General features: G+C 42.4%; 1 protein-coding gene across 5 annotated transcripts in view; it reads left to right on the plus strand.

Moving 5' to 3' along the window:
• Positions 1 to 12039, plus strand: part of HMGN3 (high mobility group nucleosomal binding domain 3) — a 37008-nt gene extending 24969 nt beyond the window's left edge. Inside the window, exons 3-7 of one of the 5 annotated variants that reach the window (XM_005659421.4) lie at positions 5320 to 5349; positions 9031 to 9081; positions 10870 to 10983; positions 11102 to 11201; positions 11556 to 12039. In XM_005659421.4, coding sequence (XP_005659478.2) covers positions 5320 to 5349; positions 9031 to 9081; positions 10870 to 10983; positions 11102 to 11201; positions 11556 to 11569 — 309 coding nt within the window. In that variant the 3' untranslated portion in view covers positions 11570 to 12039. Of the gene's footprint in view, positions 1 to 5319; positions 5350 to 9030; positions 9082 to 10869; positions 10984 to 11101; positions 11368 to 11555 lie in introns of those variants that run through there. The other 4 variants (XM_005659422.4, XM_084981322.1, NM_001244502.1 and 1 more) reach the window with 4 other exon arrangements.
• The last annotated feature ends 8654 nt before the right edge of the window (positions 12040 to 20693 follow it).

The raw sequence follows: 20693 nt of genomic DNA on the forward strand, positions 1-20693 counted from the left end.
TAAGTATATTGCACCTTAGTGTTTGTAGATTTGGGCACAGAATGCATTTGGGTTTCTCCTTAGGGACTGCTATTTAAATTGATCTGTCAGTCAGAAAACCAAGAAGCCATCACACACACAGCAGATCCTAGAGGCTGAAAACAGCCTTTCCCTTCCTTTTACACTAAAAGCCATCACGCTGGTTAGAATATATGTAAAAGATTTTTGCTTATACAACTCTCTTATGCATATTCATTTAGCCTCAGAATTTTTATTATTTCCATCTCTACATTATTATTTTTAATATTTTCATGATTATGGGTCTTATATTATTGCTAACAAAAATCATAGAAAAGACTCTTTTTCTGTTATTGAAGCCAAGACCAGATTAAAACTTGTGCTTGGCCTTCAGGACATCAACACAATTGTTTGGAAAGTTCAGTTAGTTAGTGGTGCTTTGGGGTAAGAACTGTCCATCAGTTCTTTTTTTTTTCTTTTCCTGTCTTTCTGTCTTTTCTAGGGCCGCTTCCTGTGGCATATGGAGGTTCCCAGGCTAGGGGTCTAATCAGAGCTGTAGCCACCAGCCTATGCCAGAGCCACAGCAATGCCAGATCCAAGCCTCGTCTTCGACCTACACCACAGCTCATGGCAACGCTGGATCCTTAACCCACTGAGCAAGGCCAGGGATTGAACCCGAAACCTCATGGTTCCTAGTCAAATTTGTTTCTGCTGCACCACGACTGGAACTCCATGTCTGATAGTGCTTGATGGATTTTTTTTCCCCCTCTGAATTGACTGAATTTTCTAGTTGTGTCATTAAGTACGCGCACAGCTCTACAGTGAAGAGCTTCAGACACGATGGGAACCCTCTTTTGACAATCCTCTTCCACTCCACAGTATTTGAAGACCTTGGTGCAGAATATCATATGTGATCAATAAATGACCAAAGCAGTATGTTACAGTCATTACCATGGACAGTTTACAAAGCCCTTTTACATCCATCATTTGATCTGATCCTTAAAATTACCCTGGGTTGAGGCCAGGCAGATCACCCCTTTGAGATATCCAGAGACACCATCCAACCAAAGCAATCAAAAATGTTAGGGAGCACCTGAAGACAACAGGGTCTGCAGATGCCACGGTGAACAAAAGGAGCAAAAATCTTTGCCTTCGTGGTGCTTCCATTTTGGTGGTGGTGGGGATGGGGAGAGACAGTAAAATGAAGTGATTGGAAATCTACAATGAAGAGAAATAAAGCAGTGAGAGGAAGCTCACTGTCCTTATGTCAGAGAAGCCCTGTTTTGGTCAACAGACAGGCTGGAGTTATTATCCCCATTTTATGAGAGCAAACAAGGTTCTCAGAGAAATATATGATTTTCCCCAGGCGTCACAACTTGGAAATTGCAGACCTGAGAAAGACATCTGAGTCTTCTGACTCAAAACCTCCTGTCCTCCATGCTCTTTGGGGATCATCATAAAAATCTGGTCACCCAGTGGTGCCTTTTCTGTCTTCCTCCCCTAGCCATGGCTCTGATACACATCTCTCACCCGCCCCCCCCCCTTCCCAGTTTTGCAAAGAAGGTAATTTCTACTTAGCTCTTCGTTTGTTTTTGAAAGTTAAAAGCAACTTAGCTTGTGGATTTTGCTTGGAAGTACATGGTGAAGCTCAGAAGCATTAAGAAATCTCATAAAAATATACTTCCAGATTCCAACAGAATGGCCTGTACGTTTCAAGCAGTATTCAGTGAAGTCCAGTGATCCTGCTGGCATCTGGCCCTCCCAGGGAATTTTGTCACAGTGAGATTAGATTTCCATGTTGCTTTTGCAACCAGAACTTTAAAGTAAAAGACTCCACGTCTCTCAGAGTAGCTTTCACCATAATATTCTGCAACCCAAGGAATGATCAGTTAATCAATACATGCTTACTGAATAATTCTGTTGTGCCTGGCACCTCTGTACTGTGGTGATGACAAACCCTTACATTGTTTCTGTAACTCTTAGCAACCTGTCATTCTGAAAGCCTTCCTTTTTTTCCTGAGAACCATACTTTGGGCCACTTTTCCTGAGGATCCACAATCAACAAATTGAGAGAATTTTTTTTATTATTACTGGAGTATAGTTGATTTACCATGTTGTGTTAGTTTCAGGCATATAGAAAAGTAATTTATTTATACATACATATATATATGTATATATATTTATATATATTTATACACACATATATATGTGTGTGTGTATATATATATATATATATATATATATATTCTTTTTAAAAAAATGTTATGGCTACACCCATGACATATGGAAGTTCCTGGCCCTGGGATTGAGTCTGAGCTGCAGCTGTGGCAATGCCAGATCCTTTAACCCACTGCTCTGGGCCAGGGATCGAACCTGCGCCTCCACAGCAACCATATTCACCAAAGTGGGATTCTTAACCCACTGCACCACAGCAGGAACTCCGCCTATATTCTTTTTTTTATTATTCCTTCCATTACAGTTTGTTATAAGCTACGGAATATAGTTCACTGTGCTATACAGTGAATTGGTGCTGTTAATTGAGAAAAATTCTTTTTTTCCATAGTAGGTCCACCCAACCACCTTGAGTCTCAAATGAATCCTTCAAATTCAGGGTGAAAAAGAGCAGTCTAGTCTATTTTATATTCAATAAATATAGCCCAGTCATTTATAGATTGGAAGGCTTGTGAAAGCTGATGAAACTTTCCGGGAAGGTGTATAGACTTGGTGCATAATTAGTACTGCTGACTGGGAGCGAACATTTGTCTTAGCCTCCACTGCCTGCAGTGAAGAACAAAGTCCCTTAGGATGGTTACTGAAAAGGGACATTTAAGAGAAGCCTTTTTTTTTTTTTTTTTTTTTTTTTTTTAATCTATAGCATAGCAAGAAGAGCTGGTAAATTTTAGGCAGGAAATAATAAAATGACTTTACAGTAAAAGATGTGTTTTTTTAAAGACAGGTCGGTTTAGACAGCCTGAACAGCAGCCTTGGGTTTTGCATTACTTTCCTAGACTTTTTATTTTGAAATTCTTGTGTTAGACCTGAATCGGGAAAGGAAGGTGAGTCCTCTGGGGAGGAACAGCTTCCAGGCCCCCCAGAACTGTGCTTTGGTTGGAATGTGTGTCTGGAAATACGTGTGTGTGGGGGGGATAAGCTCTAACATCACTGCCTCTTCAGCCTGTGTGCCTGGAGAGGAGGGAGGGGCTTCCCCTCAATGAGATCTTACTCCAGACAACTCATTGGTAGATAGGGAGGCAGTTATAAGTGATAGTTAATGTGTTTGCCCCCTTTCAGCCCCCAAACTGGAGAGCAAGCGAGTAGTGTCCTTGACAAGTTCACACTCACTGTCCGTGTCTGGGGCTACCCCATCCCCCTCACCTCCACGTTTACTGAGGGTCCCATAAACGTTGGAGCTTCAGAAATGCAAGAGAAGGTGGTTCCATGCAGAAGGGGTCCAGACATGAGACACAGGGGAGGGGAGACCAACGTGGTACACGTCAGGGGACGCCCAGGGCACAGGGATTCAGACAGGATCCATTTGCCCCTCTTTAGCAGAGAGGCTGCCAGCTGTCCTCTCGGAGGGAGGGCATCCTTCTGAGCACTCCTGCTGGCTGCACTTCATGGGTGAAGTGGGGTGGCTTGTCCTTGAGGCCACACAGAAGCCTTAAGACAAGCTCTGTTTGGTAACTGGAGGGTCCTCCATGCCCCTTCCTGCTCTGAAAGCACATTGAAGAAGCACAACATACCCATTTGCTGCCCATTTAATTGCTATTGTGATGCCTTTTCTTTGGAGATACCCAATTCATGTGGTTAAATTAACCATCCTGGGATTGGGATTGCATCGCAGTATTGGGGTTCAGGTTCCCAGAAAGAATGCCCCTGTGATAATCCAGCAGACCCCGTGGTATTTTCCTGTGGAATGTCTGCTCCAGGCACCCCTCCATGCTGTGTATCCAGCTTTGCACATTCTTACCCTCCAGTCCAACTCCAGGCTATCCATGAGACCCTAGGGTTAAAGTTATCCACTTAATTATCCATTATTCATCTCTTTCTATAGTTTAAAGAAACATGAGTTTAGCTTCCTCTGGATATTTTCAGCTAGAATGTTCCTAGATGTGGAGGTGACAAGAACTATGTCTTCCACTTTGGCCTTGACCAGCTGACCTAGACTGACCTAAGAATCCCATGATGCCTTGCAGTCATGGCAGGGCACCTGCTCACTATTTTGCTGACCCCCTTAAAAGATACTTTGAAACATTTAAGCTATTGTCCTGAGGCAGAGTCTGCCTAAGGCAGCAAATAAAGGAAAAGCTTGAGTTCATTTTTTTCAGCCAATATTCTTGCATATCTGCTATATGTTAGGTGGTAAGCTATTCTGCTACTAAAGATAGAGCAGTGAATAAAACAGACAAAAGTAGGGAGTATTTACTTCTGTAACATGTTTAAAGAACGGCATTTGTACTTTTAGAAAGTGAAATCCCGTGGGGATCTATCTTTTACTGATGGGAAGAGGATATATTCATTGATTCTGTAGGCTTTTTTTTTTTTCTGAAATACCTACAACAGTTGTGCTCTTAGAAATATCCTTTGCAGCCTTTTTGTTTTTGGTGTGTTTTTTTTGTTTGTTTGTTTGTTTGTTTGGTGTTAACCTGCACCATCCCTGAAGAAGAGATTTCCTTGAAAAATCACAATCTCAACATAGTTTCTCCAAATTTGTAAACTTCCGAATGAAAACGTGAGTGAGCTTTTTATACTCTTTAGGTCTTTAAATACCTGCCTTTCATAAAGAAACGTGTTTATTTTGTCACAGGTAAGGGAGACTCTTGTTAACTGCCTCAGATTTGTCGTCATTCTCCTTTCTAATATAGCAACAAGGCAGAGGACTCCTGCTATTTCGGTTTCTGCACCATTATATAAGTCTCTTTTTGTATTCATTTATAAGCTTCAGTTCCGTGGGCAGGGAACGCAAGTCAGACTGGAACTGGCTCCTAAATAGCACCTCCATGCTCCTGCTGCCAGTTTTATCACAAAGGTCGATTATAGTTTGAGTCGGGGTCCAAATGCATCTTCCTTGCCTTGCCCTCCCCACCACACCCCCACTACAAAAGGCCATGGGCACCTGCACCTCTTTAAAAACACTTCCTCTCAGTTTCCCAGTGCCCAAGGCTCTTGGGGTGCTTTGCTGTGCTCACCTGGAGAAGGTAATGCTACTCATGCATTCTGTTCTTTCAATGAAGTAAGACAGTAAGATTGAATGTTTAAAGGTCAACTTGGTTGTGTATAATTACCAACAACAGATTTTTTTTTTTTTCATTTCCTTTGTAGCCCACCAGACGGTCTGCCAGGTTGTCAGCGGTGAGTACTCTGGAACCTATTGTTAGTTCTTATGAACAAACCTTCCCTCTGCCTGGAGCAAAGCAGCAGAAGGAAGATTATGTTGGTATTTCCCTTGAGTTTTTTTTTTTTTTCTTTTTTGGAAATCCCCTGGGTCGTAATTTCTAGCAACTTTGACCAGTGTTGCCAAGCAATTCACTTGATGAGAGGTTTTGGAGAGAAACAGTGCCAGCCCCATTGGCGGGAATGCAAACTCGGGGAGTTGTTTGATATTGCTGGATCCGTGTGACAAAAGAAGCACATTAAGGGGTTCCCGTGGTGGTGCAGTGGGTTAAGAATCTGACTGCAGTGGTTTGGGTGGCTGCAGAGGTGTGAGTTCTATCCCTGGCCCGGTGACATGGATTAAAGGATCCAGCATAGGTCACAGCTGTGACTCAGATTCAGTCCTTGACCCAGGAACTCCATAAAATTTTAAAAAAGAGAGAGAGAAGCACCTGAAACAAAGTCCTAGTCTTGCATTCTATCCCCGATGTGCTAAAGGAGACAGGAATTCTGGTTCTTTCTCATACCTTAGAATGTGCTGAAAGTTGTCTGAATCCACACACTCTAGCCTCACTTCAGAACCGGAGAATCTTTGAGAAAGTAATGATTCCCAGTTTGCTACTTGGGGTCTCCCTCTGTGGGCCAGACAAGGGTTAAGATCATTGCAGCTGGAGTGGGCAGGTGTGAGCAAGCCTTAGCCCAACATGCCCGGCCCTTCTCACCACGCTGTGCTCCTGCCTGGCTCCACCGCTCCTTGCTGCTGTTCTGCTCATGTACCAACCAGTCCTTCTCTTCCAAGTCTGGTCAGCCTGGCTCTCTGGTGGGAGACTTTGGTTAATTTCCCTGGGTTGCCCACTGCCATGTAGGGGGGAAGGCATGGACCTCTTGGCCAACGGCATGGATGCCCAGACTGGATGGCACAGGACCTGCAAGATACTTGGGCCTCCAGGGAAGCATGGATTTCCTCCTCAGCCCACACCTGGGCCTGGCACAGTGTAGGGAATCCAAGCAGAAATGGGTAGTGGAAACTAGTTTTACAAATTAAAAAACCAAACAAAAAAAACCAAAAAAAAACCACATGAGTTCCTGTCATGGCTCAAACGTGACTAGTACCCATGAGGACTGACACAAGTTCAATCCCTGGCCTCACTCAGTGGATTAAGGATCTGGCATTGCTGTGGCTGTGGTGTAGGCCTGAGGCTACAGCTCTAATCCGACCCCTAGCCTAGGAACCTCCATATGCTGCAGGTGCAGCCCTAAAAACTGACAACAACCAAAAAACTGTTTCTGGCTTTTCTTCTCAATATATTTTTGCTAAAGCTTATTTCTGTTTAAAAGAAAAGAAAATAAATGGATATGAAGATCACTCACAAGTTCAGAAGAATAGCCACGTTCGGGTTGCATGAGCCAGTGTTTCACATGAGCCCCAGTATCAGAGTCACAGGAAATGAAGGCCTGGGAGGTGTGGCTGTGATTTCCCAGTTAAACCAGATTCTGCCCAAACCCCTCAAAGTCAGTGTGCTTGTCCAGGAGTAATTTTCACCATGGTAGAGAAGTTATGCTCTACTTCTTTTTAAAATTTCACTGTAGATTATACTGAAAGCCATATCTAGTCTATCTGGGGGTAGGCTTTTTAAGTCAAAAATCAAAATTTAGGAGCTACTGTCGTGGCTCAGCGGAAACATATCTGACTAGTATCCATAAGGAGATAGATTCTGTCCCTGGCATCGCTCAGTGGGTTAAGGATCCATCATTGTCGTGGCTGTGGTATAGGTCAGCATCTACAGCTCCGATTTGACCCCTAGCCCGGGAACCTCCATATGCTGTGGGTACAGCCCTAAAAAGACCAAAAAAAATAAATAAATCAGAATTTAAAAGAAGGGCTTTCCTGAGCACCAGGATCCAGCAACAAAAGCCCCTTCCACTGACATCATTACCTGTGATGCTGAAACAGAGCCTCCTCAGAGGCTAGTGGGATTACAGGCTACAAAATCTCATCATTTCCCATCCCATCAAAACACAAATGTTGAGTTTGGGGGAAAGGTCTGTCTTATAGAAAATAATATGAAAGTAAAATGTTTGCTGTAAATCGAGGAAACAAGAGCATGCTGATCCCTCCGTGGTGCAGCAGGTTAAGGATCCGGCATTGTCTCTGCTGGGGTGCAGGTTCCATCCCCAGCCAGGTGCAGTGGGTTAAGGATCTGGGGTTGCCGCAGCTATGGCAGAGCTTATAGATGCAGCTCACATTTGATCCCTGGCCTGGAATTTCCATATGGCTCAGGTGTAGCTGAAAAAGAAAAAATATATATCGAAGCCCCAAATTTTATTTTATTTTATTTTTTATTTTTTGCCATGTCTACACTATGCGGAAGTTCCCTGGCCTGGGGTCGAATTCACACCACACCAGGCTACCAGGGAACTCCTAAAATTTTTTAAATCGTAAAAATTGAGGAGCTATGCAAGCTGATACATTTGGGGAGCAAACTGCAAATTTCAGGTGGTCAGAAGATTAATAAAAACAGCCCCTACTCTTTAGGCTCAGTTTGCTTTTTTGATTTGAGAAGTCATGTCTAATGGCCAGTCTTTGAGAAATGAATTGACTACAATTTCAGTTTATGCCCTTGATGGAAAGGGCCAAGTTCAATATCATCCTGAACACCTGGAGGCATTGGAAAAGAATGTGGTGTGTTTTTCTCTGCAGGCGGGGACTCCAGCCAGAGTTTTCTATTTAAAGACCATTCTCCCCAGTGCCAGGAGAGACATACACTTATTTTTTCCTTGCTCGATGAGAGAAATATTTACCCTGAGGTTGCTAGAGAAAAGCCTGGGTGTCAGCTTCCTCAGCGCCTCTGAGACCCATCCCAGACCCCTAGGAAGCAGCTGGGCTGAAGCCCTGGGTGGAAGGGCCTGGGGCTAGGGAGCAGGTGGGCTCTGCACCCAGAAGTGGAAGGAAGCACACAAGGCCAGAGAAAAATAGTTGCCTGGTGGGCTCTTTGGCTCATCAGGTCTGGGAGAGGTCTGGGAGCTAACACTGAATCATTATAATTGTGCTCTTAATAATAAGCTCTAGGGGCAGATAGCCTTGGGCCCGGGTGAACAGGAGATTCTCACCTTCAGCTGCCCTTGGAGGAGGGAAGTAGGGAGAAGCTTGGTTACAGGACCTTGAAACCTGCATCAGAGGCAGAAGGATTTGGAACTGGTTTTGAAATACTTCCCAGGCAGCCGCCATCATTCCTGAGTGGCCTCTGCCTGTCGTGGTGCTAGAATTTCTGGACTGTGGGGAGGGCCGGTGTGACCAAAGTCATGGAGTCATTTGGCCGAGGGCCTGAGTCATTCCTCTTGCTGCTGTGCTGTGATAAAAGGAAGTACAGAGGCATCTGGCGTAGAAGCTCCAACCTGTTCCCAGAGAGTGTTCTAGACCCAGAATCATGAGTTGGCTTTCAGATCTCACCTCTGTTCACTTGAGAACCCAGGATGAAAATAGTTCTGAAATGTGAGATCATTATGCTGCTACCTGATGCTGAAAATAGGATGAGTTTGTTTTTTTTTTTTTTAATGAATGACGGCATAGTCCAAACGGACTGTTGTCTTTGGCAGTCCTGTGTTCCTCTGGGTGCCCAGGGTTGGCTTTTCCAATATTTGTATCATTTATCTTTGCAGAAACCTGCTCCACCAAAACCTGAACCTAAACCAAGAAAAACATCTGCTAAGGTAAGAACTGCTCCCTCCCCGACCTTGGCTTTTTCATCAGTGAATAAGTTACAGTTCCACATCCCAGAGTTGCCTGAGGAAAGATCATATTTAACAATTTGGGTTCCAAGTTCCCATTGTAGCTCAGTGGCTTGAGAACCTGATGTAGTGTCCGTGAGGATGTGGGTTCGATCCCTGGCCTCACTCAGTAGGGCAAGGATCTGGCATTGCTATGAGCTATGGTATAGGTTGTTGCAGATGCAACTGAGACCTGCTGTTACTGTGGCTGTGATGTAGGCTGGCAGCTGCAGCTCCGATTCCACCCCTAGCCTGGAAACTTCCATATGTCCAGGGTGTGGCCATAAAAAAAAAGACAAATAAAAAATGATTCAGGCTCAACGCATGGACCAGAAAACTTACCATAGGCACAGACAGGCTTCCTCAGGAGGCAGAGAGCAGTGTTAGGCTTTACCAGGAGTGTGTTGTCCATTTGGTCCACGAAGCAGAGGAAGTTGGAGCATGTGGCTCTGAGATGCCTCAAGTCCAGGGCAGGGTTTGGTAGCTGCCTTCTGTGGTTTACTGCCTTTGCAGTTAAACTACTTTCACAGTTGACCCAATGCTGGGACAGGGTGAGCCAGGCTGGGCGACACTGCTGCCCACAGCTGGGGGGATTGGGAGAAGCTTCTGACTTCATATAACTGGTCTGAGGAGGCTGGACTGATATGCCTAGTAATGATCGGAGAACAATGAATGCCAGCAGGTCAATACCAGCCAACAGTTATAAGGCCCTTAGCCTGTGCCACGCCCTGTACTGATTGCTTCTCGCGTGTAACCCTCACAGCAGTCCTGTGGAGGTGGGTGCACATATCCTGTTTTGCAGACGAAGTAACTGCAGCACAGAGTTATTAAGAAATGTACCCCCTCACATGGCTTTTCTGTGCCCTGCCCTTCAGAGCGACCTTCCTTGTGGAGTGTTTGAAACAATGTGTATTGTGGTGAGAGTAGGTGATTCTGAAGTGGAGCTCAGTTACGTGGCTGGCTGGGTCTTAAAATCAGGCATTCTTCTTCCTCTGGGCCTTCTTTGTCTTTCTTTCTTTCTTTCTTGCTTTCTTTCTTTCTTTCTTTTTTTCTTTCTTTTTCTTTCTTTCCTTTTTTGGGATCTGAAAATTAGAGGTATGCTTTTATTTTAATTTTATCTATTTATTTAATTTCTTAATTGAAGTCTCTTGATGGACAGTGTTGTGTTCATTTCTGCTATGCAGCAAAGTGACTCAGTTATACATAGATATACATTCTTTTTTGTATTCTTTTTATCACAGTTTATCTAAGGATATTGAATATAGTCCCGTGTTCTATGGTAGGGCCTTGTTGTTTATCCTGGGCCTTCATCCTCAAGGGCTTTCTCAGCTTTCTTGTCACTTAAGCCCCAGGCCCCCACGTGCATTGTTTCTCTTGCTGGAAACTGCCCTGCCTTCACCACATCCCCTCGTTGCTGCCTGCCCACGGCAGGACCACTTCTGGCTTTAGCAAGAGAGAGGCTCACCAAACAGGCACGTAGGCAGAATCATCACTTTCCCAGGAGGGATAGTCCAGTGGACTTTCTAAGCCACCTGTTAACGTTTTCATGGAGCCTCAGTGCCACTCACTGAAAGCTCAGAGAAACTGGGTTTCCATTTCCCCTTAAAAGCCACCCTGTTGGCCCTGGTCATGCTTCTTCCTGCGTTTTGGTTGGAGGCTGGTGAGTTTAGCCAACACTACAGCACATCTGACACACTCCGTTTCCCTGTGCTTTCTTTGATCCTCTGTTAGAAAGAACCTGGAACAAAGATGAACAAAGGTGCTAAAGGGAAGAAGGAGGAAAAGCACGAAGCTGGAAAGGAAGGTACTGCACCATCTGAAAATGGTGAAACTAAAGCTGAAGAGGTACTTTCCTTAACCACCTCCCACTGATTGAATCAGTGTCTTGAAAGCAATTGCTCGATCCTCCAGCCGGCGTTCCCACGTTCATCATGTCTCTCTATTGCCTGTAATGTTATTGCAGATCCACATCTCTCGCTCAGCTGTTAATGTGTCAGCCTCCAGAGGTACCCCACCCAGCACACTGTCAGTAAAGGGGCAGATTGAAACAGTGCGAGTTAAGGGTATAGTAGACAATTCCGCATGTTTGCAGTGACTAGCATCAGATAGGAGTGTGGTGGTGTGGTTTGTTTTTTGTTGTTTTTTTTTTAATGACCAACAGCGGGAGCTTGCAGGTAAAGCTGCTGTGGTTGTTTGCAAAGCAGAAAGCAATACATGCAGCCAAGTGTTTGTATAATATATTCCTGCCTTGCCTGTTTTTACACCCAGAGTTGAAGTAGGTTTTGCAGGAGAGCTGCTCAAAAACAGGTGTTCCGGAGAGTGTGTGTTGGGTGGGGTGGACGGGAATGTTTCTCAGGCTTTTCAGTAGGTTTAATAGTAACGATCTCTCTCTTGTTTTCCTTTCTTTTTTTTCACAGGCACAGAAAACTGAATCTGTAGCTAACGAGGGCGAATGAATTGTCATGAAAATTGGGGTTGATTTTATGTACCTCTTGGGACAACTTTTAAAAGCTATTTTTACCGAGGATTTTGTAAATGCTAATTTTTTTAGGACTCTACTAGTTGGCATACAAAAATATATAAGGATGGACATTTTACCTTCTCGTAGTCATGCTTTTTGGAAATTTCCATCATCCTGGAGTAAAATAAATATCAATTTCATATTGGAAGCTGTCTGTAAGATTGATTCAGCATTCCATGCACTTGCTTTAAAAATGTAGTCCTGTGCATACAGTGGTGTTTTTACTGTGCGTATTTGAATTTTTTCATGCAGTTTTTCTAGAGCAATAATCAGTGGTGCTTTTGTACCTAGGTTTTATGTGATTTTAATGAAACATGGATAGTTGTGGCCACCTGCTGACTATTTGTGGTTTAAAATAAAAGGTTTTCTTGCCTGCAAAATACCTGCCTCTAAGTAGTGTCTTTGCTCAGTTTTAGACAGTGTTTCATTTTATTGCGGCAGAAGATGTAAAGAATTTCTCCAGTCTGTCCCATGATGGGCTCTCTAATAAGTCAAACAGGATTGTTTCTTAATTTTCTGGCCTTTGAAAATGTCATTTTCATAAAGTTATCTAGGAGTGCCAATGTAAAAGAATTACACCTAATATACTTTGTACCAGAAGTGCCCAGCGATAGTTACCATACAATAAGACTTAATAAAACACTATTTGTTGAAATCCTTATAAATAGGAAAGTGGTCCGCTAAACCCAAACTAGTGAAAGACCATAAACAAGAATTCAGCCTTCACAATATTCCCAGGTTCAAAATAATAAAAAGTTACACTTGTGTCAAAATATTTTCCCACTGGTTACAATTTTCAAAGCTCTTTACTGGCATGAGCCCACTGCAGCCTTGTGTCAACCTAAGACAGTTGGGCTAGGTATTATTGGAGCTGCTTTCTAAGCTAAGAAATAGAATATGTACTTTGCTTCAGGCCCAGAGGAAGGAGAAAAATGGGGACTTGAACCTGGTCTTTGGGATAGCGTCAGTCTTAGTCTGTTCAGGCTGCTATAACGAAATACCACAGATAGGGCGGCTTATAAACAACAAATTTCTTCCTCACAGTTCTGGAGCCTGGAAGTCTGAGATCAGGGTTTAGAAGGACAGGGGCAGGGTCCTCTTCAGGCCTCAGATGGGGGAGCGGCTGTGGATCTCTTTTCTAAGAATGCTAACGGCCTTCCCGAGGGTGCCAGGCTCACAACTTAAGACCTTCCGAAAGGCCTCACCTCCTAACACCATCATCTTTGGCAGTTAGGATTTCAACATAGGAACTTCGGAAGAACATAAACCTAGCAGTATCCTCCTGTTTCTGGAAGGACATAGCAGTCCCAGGAGCAGAGGAGCTGTTTTATAAATGCACATATTTTTTTTTTGTTGTTTGTTTGTTTGCATTCCTGAGAAGTTTGGTAACTTCATGGACATCCCAGAAAAGCTGACATCTGCATATGGCTCTTAGATGAAGACTTGAATCTTTTAAGATGGAGAATAATTATTGCCTGGGCTGCTCAGGAACTCTTGTAAAAAGGTGGCGGCAGTTCCTCTGGGCCTTTGATGCGCTTCTGTTTTGGTTCTGAGCAAAAATAAGCTCCCTTCTCGGGTGGATGTTTTGGGGTCAGAATTCACACCTGTGTCATTATCCTAAGTTTGCCATTAATCTCTGGCAGATATCAACCACATTAGGTACAGAATAATCTCATTTATAGTTTCTTTGCCTTCTGATTCTGAAATGTATCTTATTAACTCATGAGTGTTAGCTATACCCCAAACCACTTTTGCCCCAAAGAAAAATAGCTGCTGTCCTGTGAACACTTTACAAAGATATTTTCAACGTGAAGATGGTACACAGTTGAAGTTCATTCCTGGCTAGCTTCCAATTCAGAAGTAGAGTATAAACTTCCTAGGTTTACTTTTTTAAAAATTACAGAAGTGATACAGGCATTTTTTTTTTTTAAACAGCAGAGATTACAATGATATGTAAGTTAAAAAATCGAAGTCCCTTTTTCACCATCCCTTTCTCTCAAAGGTGATCACTGCCCACCATTTTCTTTATTTTCCTATGTCCACGTGTGTATATGTACACACATTTGTACATGTACATATACACAATTTTTAAAAGAGGGAATCTATACATTCTATTTGGAATTTAAGTCAACTGGTAAATCTTGGAGATAAAGATTAGTACTGCAGGGCTGCCATTGGTACTGCAGTAAAACAGTCTTGTACACACAGCTTTGCCTACTCATATATTTTTACTAATTAAATAATTTCCTAGAAGTGGAATGTCCGATCATAGGAAATATACATTTGATGTTTTGACGATTGCCAAAAAAATGGTTCTCACCCACTTCCATCAACAGCACATAAATGCCATCACTTCCTGCCTTTGTCAGCACTCTTTGTTTTGGTCAGTCTCGTAAATGAAAACTAAATGCTTTACTGTTTTAAATTTAAATTTATTTTATCACTATTACTAAACATATGAGCTTTTCATGTTTAATGTCACCTGAATTTTTTCTTTGAATTGAGATGGTTTTCTCTTTTCCTGTTGGGAAATCAGTGCGTTTTTTTGTTTTTTTTTTCTTTTTTTGCTTTTTAAGGCTGCACCTGCGGCATATGGAGGTTCCTGGGCAAGGGGTCGGATCAGAGCTATAGCTGCTGGCCTACACCATAGCCACAGCAACACAGGATCTGAGCCGTGTCTGCGACCTACAACACAGCTCATGGCAACACCAGATCCTTAACCGACTGAGTGGGGCCAGGGATTGAACCCTCATCCTCATGGTTCCTAGTCGGATTTGTTTCCACTGCACCACAACAGGAACCTCAATGCATTTTAAGTCATTATTTTACAATGACCATTGATGCCGTTACTTTTAGTTGAAACACAAAGATCAGAGGTTCTGTATGGTATTTGTCTCTTAAAGTTTATTGGTATCACTGTCATACTGACAAAGCAAGGGAATACTACAAAGCAAACAGCTACCAAAATAACCCAGGAGCCCTGCATTGGTTCCCTAGAACATGAAGACCTGACAGCTACACTGCCTGCAGATGCAAGGAAGTTTTGGGAATCCCATCCATTGCACACTGCTTACTCCTTTGGTGGGTATGTACATTAGAAAAATACATGTTCTCCAAAATACTTGTCTGCTAATATGTTGCCAAATCCTAGCAACTCTAGGAATCTATGGTGACTTTGAGTCAAGTGGTGCCTCCCTGCAGTTGAGCAGCGCACGGCTTGTCCAGTTGTATGTGGTAGTCCTGACATTCTCCCTGAGGCTGGCCCATGGGTTGTGGTGAAGGAAGAGTGGGCTTCCAGGAGCAGGGAGCTCTGAAATTCCCAAGTTTACATTCTGTGAAAAGATAGTGTAAACTAAAAATCAAGATACACTGGTCCAACAGTAGGTGGACTATTTCATAAAATCTTGAATGTGCATTTACATAATTAAGGAGTTTTGAAACTTGGTTATAAAATGAAGATTTTCTTCCTGTCCCCCAATTTTAGGGGACATCACCCTTGGCTAGACAACAAGTGCCATCCCTCAGGTTGCCAGTCCCAGCAAGCCTACGGAGGTCATCCAATTCATAGCATTCACCTGTGCTAAGGTGTCTCTTCTTTTATTTTTTAATTTTTTTATTAAGTTATAGTTGATTTACAATGTGGTGTCAATTTCTGCTGTACAGCAAAGTGACCCAGTCATATATATATATATACATTCTTTTTCTCATGTTATCTTCCATCATGTTCTATCACAAGGGATTGAATAGAGTTCCCTGTGCAGTAGGGACCTCATTGCTTATCCATTCTACATGTAATCATTTGCATCTACTAACCCCAAACTCATAGTCCATCCCACTCCCTCCCCCTCCCCTTTGGCAACCACAAGTCTGTTCTCTATGTGAGTCTATTTCTGTTTCTTAGATTCATTTGTGTCATATTTTAGAGTCCACATATAAGTGGAGTCTAAATATCATATGGTATTTGTCTTTCTCTTTCTGACTTACTTCACTTAGTGTGAGAATCTCTAGTTGCATCCATTTTGGTGCAAATGGCATTATTTTGTTCATTTTTATGGCTCAGTGGTATTCCACTGTATATATGTTTCACATCTACTTAATCCACTCATCTATTGATGGTCACTTAGGTTGTTTCCATGTCTTGGCTATTGTGAATAGTGTAAAGCAGCATCTTTGAAGAAGGGTTTGGAAGCTCCTCAAAAAGTTAAATATCTCTGAAATTCTACTCCTCAGTATATAGCCCCAGGAGAATTGAAAACACATATTCACTCAAAAACGTGTGCATGAAAGTTTATAGCAGTTGTTTTTTATTTTCCAGAAAGTTGAAAAATCCAGATGTCTATTCATGGATGAGTCCATTCACTGAACATCTCAGTGGAATATTATTCAGCCATAAAAATGACTGAAATACTGGTTCAGACCACTACAAAGTTGAACCACAATAACATCATGCTAGTGAAAGAAGGCAGTCACCAAAATCACTTAGTATATGATCACATGCATATGAAATGACGCAAACTGGCAAATTCACAATGGCAGAAAGTAGATTCATGGTGACCAGAAGGAAGGGGGAGGGGAGAGTGGGAAGTGACTGACAATGGGTACAGAGTTTTTTGGGAATGATGAAAAGTTCTGGAATTAGCTGTGATGGTTGCATATCCTTGTGACTCCACTAAAAACCACCAACTTGTACACTTTTTAAAGTGGCATTTATAAAGATATTGAAAGCACAGGTCTTAGAATCAGAAGGTCTGGGTTTAAATCTCAGCACCACTTCTCACTAATTGCATGGACCAGACAGGTCATTTAACTTCTGCCTCTCATTCTCTCATCCTTAGAGCAGAGATAATATCTGTTTGACAAAGCTGTTAGGTTGAATGAAATAGTCACTCTGAAATCACATCCCAAGAATGCCTAAAATGCAGTAGGTTTTCTGTAAATGCCAACTGAGTGGAAATTGGCCTTGTAGATACGCTCTTGTAGATACGCTCTGATGAGCATGTGTCAGGTCTGTCTGTCCTAGCAGTCAGCCTTGGGTCAGTGAGTCTCCTCTCAACAGTGTGAAAGGAAGAATTGTGGTTCATATCAAAAGCACTAGCATGTAATGGTTAAGCTTGTGAACTTGGAAACTGGACTGCTTGGGTTCAAATCCTGTCTTTGTTTCTTACTGGCTGTATGACCATAAATAGATTACTCAGTCTGTCTGTACTCTGTGTATCTTAGAGGTTCCATCCATAAATGAGAATAAAAATAGCAATTACTTTATAGGGTGTTACAGGTGTTCAGTGGTCCCAAGTAAGTGTTCCAGAAGTATTCTGAGTCAAAGCAAGGAGCAGGTGGAATGTTAACTCCTTGAGAGGAGTGAGCATGATCTCATTCACCTTTGAGACATGGTAGAGAAACAATAAATATTTGTTGAACCCAATGCGGTCATCAATAGACAGGGAAGAACCAAGCTCAGAATTATGCCATTACTATGTTTGTTTCTAAATTCAGCTAATCGGACAGTGTCATGCAAACTGATAAACTACAATTCAGGCTAGTATTCCTTGGAATTAATGCAAAAATTAAACTGTCTTTATTTCATTTTATTTGTATTTAAGCTAAAGCCTTTTATTTTTTTCTTTTTATGACCACACCTGCAGTATATGGAAGTTCCCAGACTAGGATTTGAATCAGGGCTGCAGCTGCGAGCCTACACCACAGCCATAGCAACATCACATTCTTAACCCACTGAGGGAGGCCAGGGATTGAAGCCACATCCTCATAGAGACTGCGTTGGGTCCTTAACCTGCTGAGCCACAATGGGAACTCCTAAGCTAAAGCCTTTTAAAACACTGATACTTGAAGAACATCTTTCTGTTGGGTGAGGACAACAGTATTTCTTAACAATAATAACAGTAGTTCTTAGGACAGTATTAGTTTGACCTGTATACTTACTTTTAATTCAGACCCAACTTCACTTTTCCTGAACAGTTACACTATTTCCTATAATACTTTTCTTTCGAGATCACAAATTACTTAACAGTTGAACAGAAAATATTCACTTAGAGATAAATACGCCTGGACTGAGGTTGATGGGACTTCTTGAAGCCGAGCCACCAATGCTGAGGATGGGAGGAGCCCTTGCAGTCATCTTGTTGCCCTCTGAGATGGTTTAGATTCCCCTTTATAACAAGACAAGCAAACTTTCTCAAATTTATAGAATTCCTTCAGTCATGAATAAGTTAGCACTGAAATAGCTCTGAGGGCTACAAAGTACTTACTTATTGTTGAGCTGAGAACTGTATCCTCGTAGATTCCAGCTGTTGGCACCAGGTCTACTGGGGTTGGGGGGAACTGATTCTCTCCCCATCCCCCTACGGTCCTCCAAACATCTGAAGACACCTGTTTCATCTCCTTGGAAACACCTCGGTTTCTCTCAGCCATCTTTATAGATAGGATATCTATAGATATCCTTTCAAGATTGCTGTCTCTTTTTAAAATGTAATGTATTTAAATTTGTCTCAGGGAGTTCCCTGGTGGTCTAGTGGTTAGGAATTGGTGCTTTCACTGCTGAAGCCTGGGTTCAATTCCTAGGAACCGAGATCCTACATCAAGCCACTGCACGCCTTAGCCAAAAAAACTTTTTCTCATGAATTCAGATGGTTGAGAAATGGGAGCAGAAAAATTTTGAAACAATCATATTAGGTTGATCTATATGAAATGCTCATCTTATTTTCTCTATGAAATTTAAAAACAGCAATTTCACGTGGTTTGACTGGTACTTCTCCTCAGTCTTTACCCCTTGTGCAAATTTTGTTAGTGTCTCTTCTGGTGAATTCATCCTGATCTGTAATAAGTATGTTTGCAGGGCAAAGAGCACTTCAGGTTTGCACCATAGTCTGTCTTCCACCTTCATCTATTCATTAAGAACATACAGAATGTCTAAATGTTGGGCATTTTGCAAGGCTTTGGGTTTGTTTGCAGTGGTGAGAAGGTCAGTGTCCTGCTCTTACTGAGCTTAGAATCTAGTGGGAAAGCCAACATCATTAGTTACTTAGTAACACAAATAAATGTGTATTTATAAGAGCCATCTCCGAATCCTAACCTGTTCCACAATAAAACCTTTGTATAATTATTCTAATGGATTTCATTTTACAAAAGATTTGAGCCATAAACACACACACATAAAATGAAATAAGTTAACTTATTGAATAGTATTTTCAAAACATTATTCACCTGGTTGCTATAGAGTGCCCATGAATAATGACCTTTTGGGTTTGGCATAAATGTTTAGTTGTACTTCCTGGAAATAATTGGTCTTGAGTTCTTCCTATGGCTCTTCCACCAATGTCTGTTTGGACTAGAAGATTCTAGTCCATCATACAACTGGAATGACTTGAAAGGGAAAACAGAATTTGGGGAGAGTGGAGGATGGGAGGACGGAGGCCTCAAAGATGAAACCAACCTTTATGGGTACCTGTCTGATGCAGTTTTGTTCTTAGAGACGAGTCTCCTTTGAACTCCAAAAGAATTGCTTTTTTTTTTTTTTTCTCCTGTGAAGTGTTTGAGGTTTTCTCATTGTAGGATCTAAATCAGGATAAGGTAGAACTTTCAAATTGGCATTCATTCTTTTTGATGGAATTCAACTTGGGTAATTGGTAATGAATGGGACTCTTAAAAACTGGTGTACTTAGCATATACAAAACCCCCATGAACAACATTTAACCAGCCACTGTCAAGCAGCTAATTGTGCTCTGAGCACTTTACTAAAGAAGTAATAACAGACAGGTCTTTGGCCCATATACACCTCTGGGTTTTTGTTTGTTTCTTTTTACAGTGAGCTGGGTGCTGATTCATCAAATTGCATAAAATCCTCAGTTAATCAACAACTGGTGAGTGACTACAATGAGTGACTACATAGAGGACAGAAACAAATTGACACTTGACTGATCTCTTCTGTCACCATGAGTTGCTTTGCCTTGTGCAATCTCAGAGCACCTGTCTTGACCAATATTGTATACTTATCCATTCTGTCTGGTACTGAAGTACCATGTTCCCTTATCTATTTCCTCAAGTAGATTTTGGAGCCTCTGAAGGCAGGGAGATTTTCCTTCTTATATTTGCCAAAGCATTCTTATAATCCGGTGCCCAGTACATAGTAGTTAGTGTTTACGAACAGTTTAGGTGAACCAAATGAAAAGTCCTGCTTGTTTGGCCCACTCTCGAAGTACTACAACCAAAATTCCCATCATGGCTCAGTGGAAATGAATCTGACTAGTATCCATGAGGATGCAGGTTCGATCCCAACCCCACTCAAGTGGGTTAAGGATCCAGCATTGCCGTGACCTGTGGTATAAGTTGCAGACTCGGCTTGGATCTGGTGTTGCTGTGGCTCTGGCATAGGCCAGCGGCTATAGCTCGGATTCAACCCCTAGCCTGGGAACCTCCATGTGCTGAGGGTGCTGCCCTAAAAAGACAAAAACAAGCAAACAAAAAAAGTACTACTACCTTGAAGGGAGGCAAAATTCGTGTGCATTAAAAAAAATAATAATTCAGGGTAAAAAAAAACCTCAAGTGTTCGATGTGTGCAGTTCAGCCTGAAAAGGCCCTGGAAGACCAGAGAAGAGAACCACATTGAGCAGCTGTGGCAGGATTGTGGTAAAGAAAGCATGTGTGCTCCCTATTTTTGAAGGAGGTCAGGGCAGGTCCGGGAATAGCAGAAGGACTTGTCGGACAGGGGACAAAATTTACCAAGGCTGGAGGGAAGAACATGACATAAGACATACCTGGAATAGATTCATCTTCCAAAACCATGGTTTGGTTACCTGAGCAACACAGGTTCCCAGCCACATCTGCCACCTACACTATAGCTCACAGCAACTCCTGATCCCTATACCACTGAGTGAGGCCAGGGATTGAACCCATATCCTCATGGATACTAGTCAGGTTCGTTACCACAGAGCCACAACGGGAACTCCAGCAATAGCTTTTAAAACCATTTTTTCAGAGAAGCAGGATACCAGTTATCCTTTTTTGATGGGGGAGGGTGGCT

This window comes from Sus scrofa, chromosome 1 (genome assembly GCF_054392235.1).
Source record: "Sus scrofa isolate SSC_HxYL_T2T_F1_AM1 chromosome 1, Sscrofa_HxYL_maternal_Yorkshire_Landrace_v2.0, whole genome shotgun sequence".
In the NCBI taxonomy this organism is placed as follows: Eukaryota; Metazoa; Chordata; class Mammalia; order Artiodactyla; family Suidae; genus Sus; species Sus scrofa.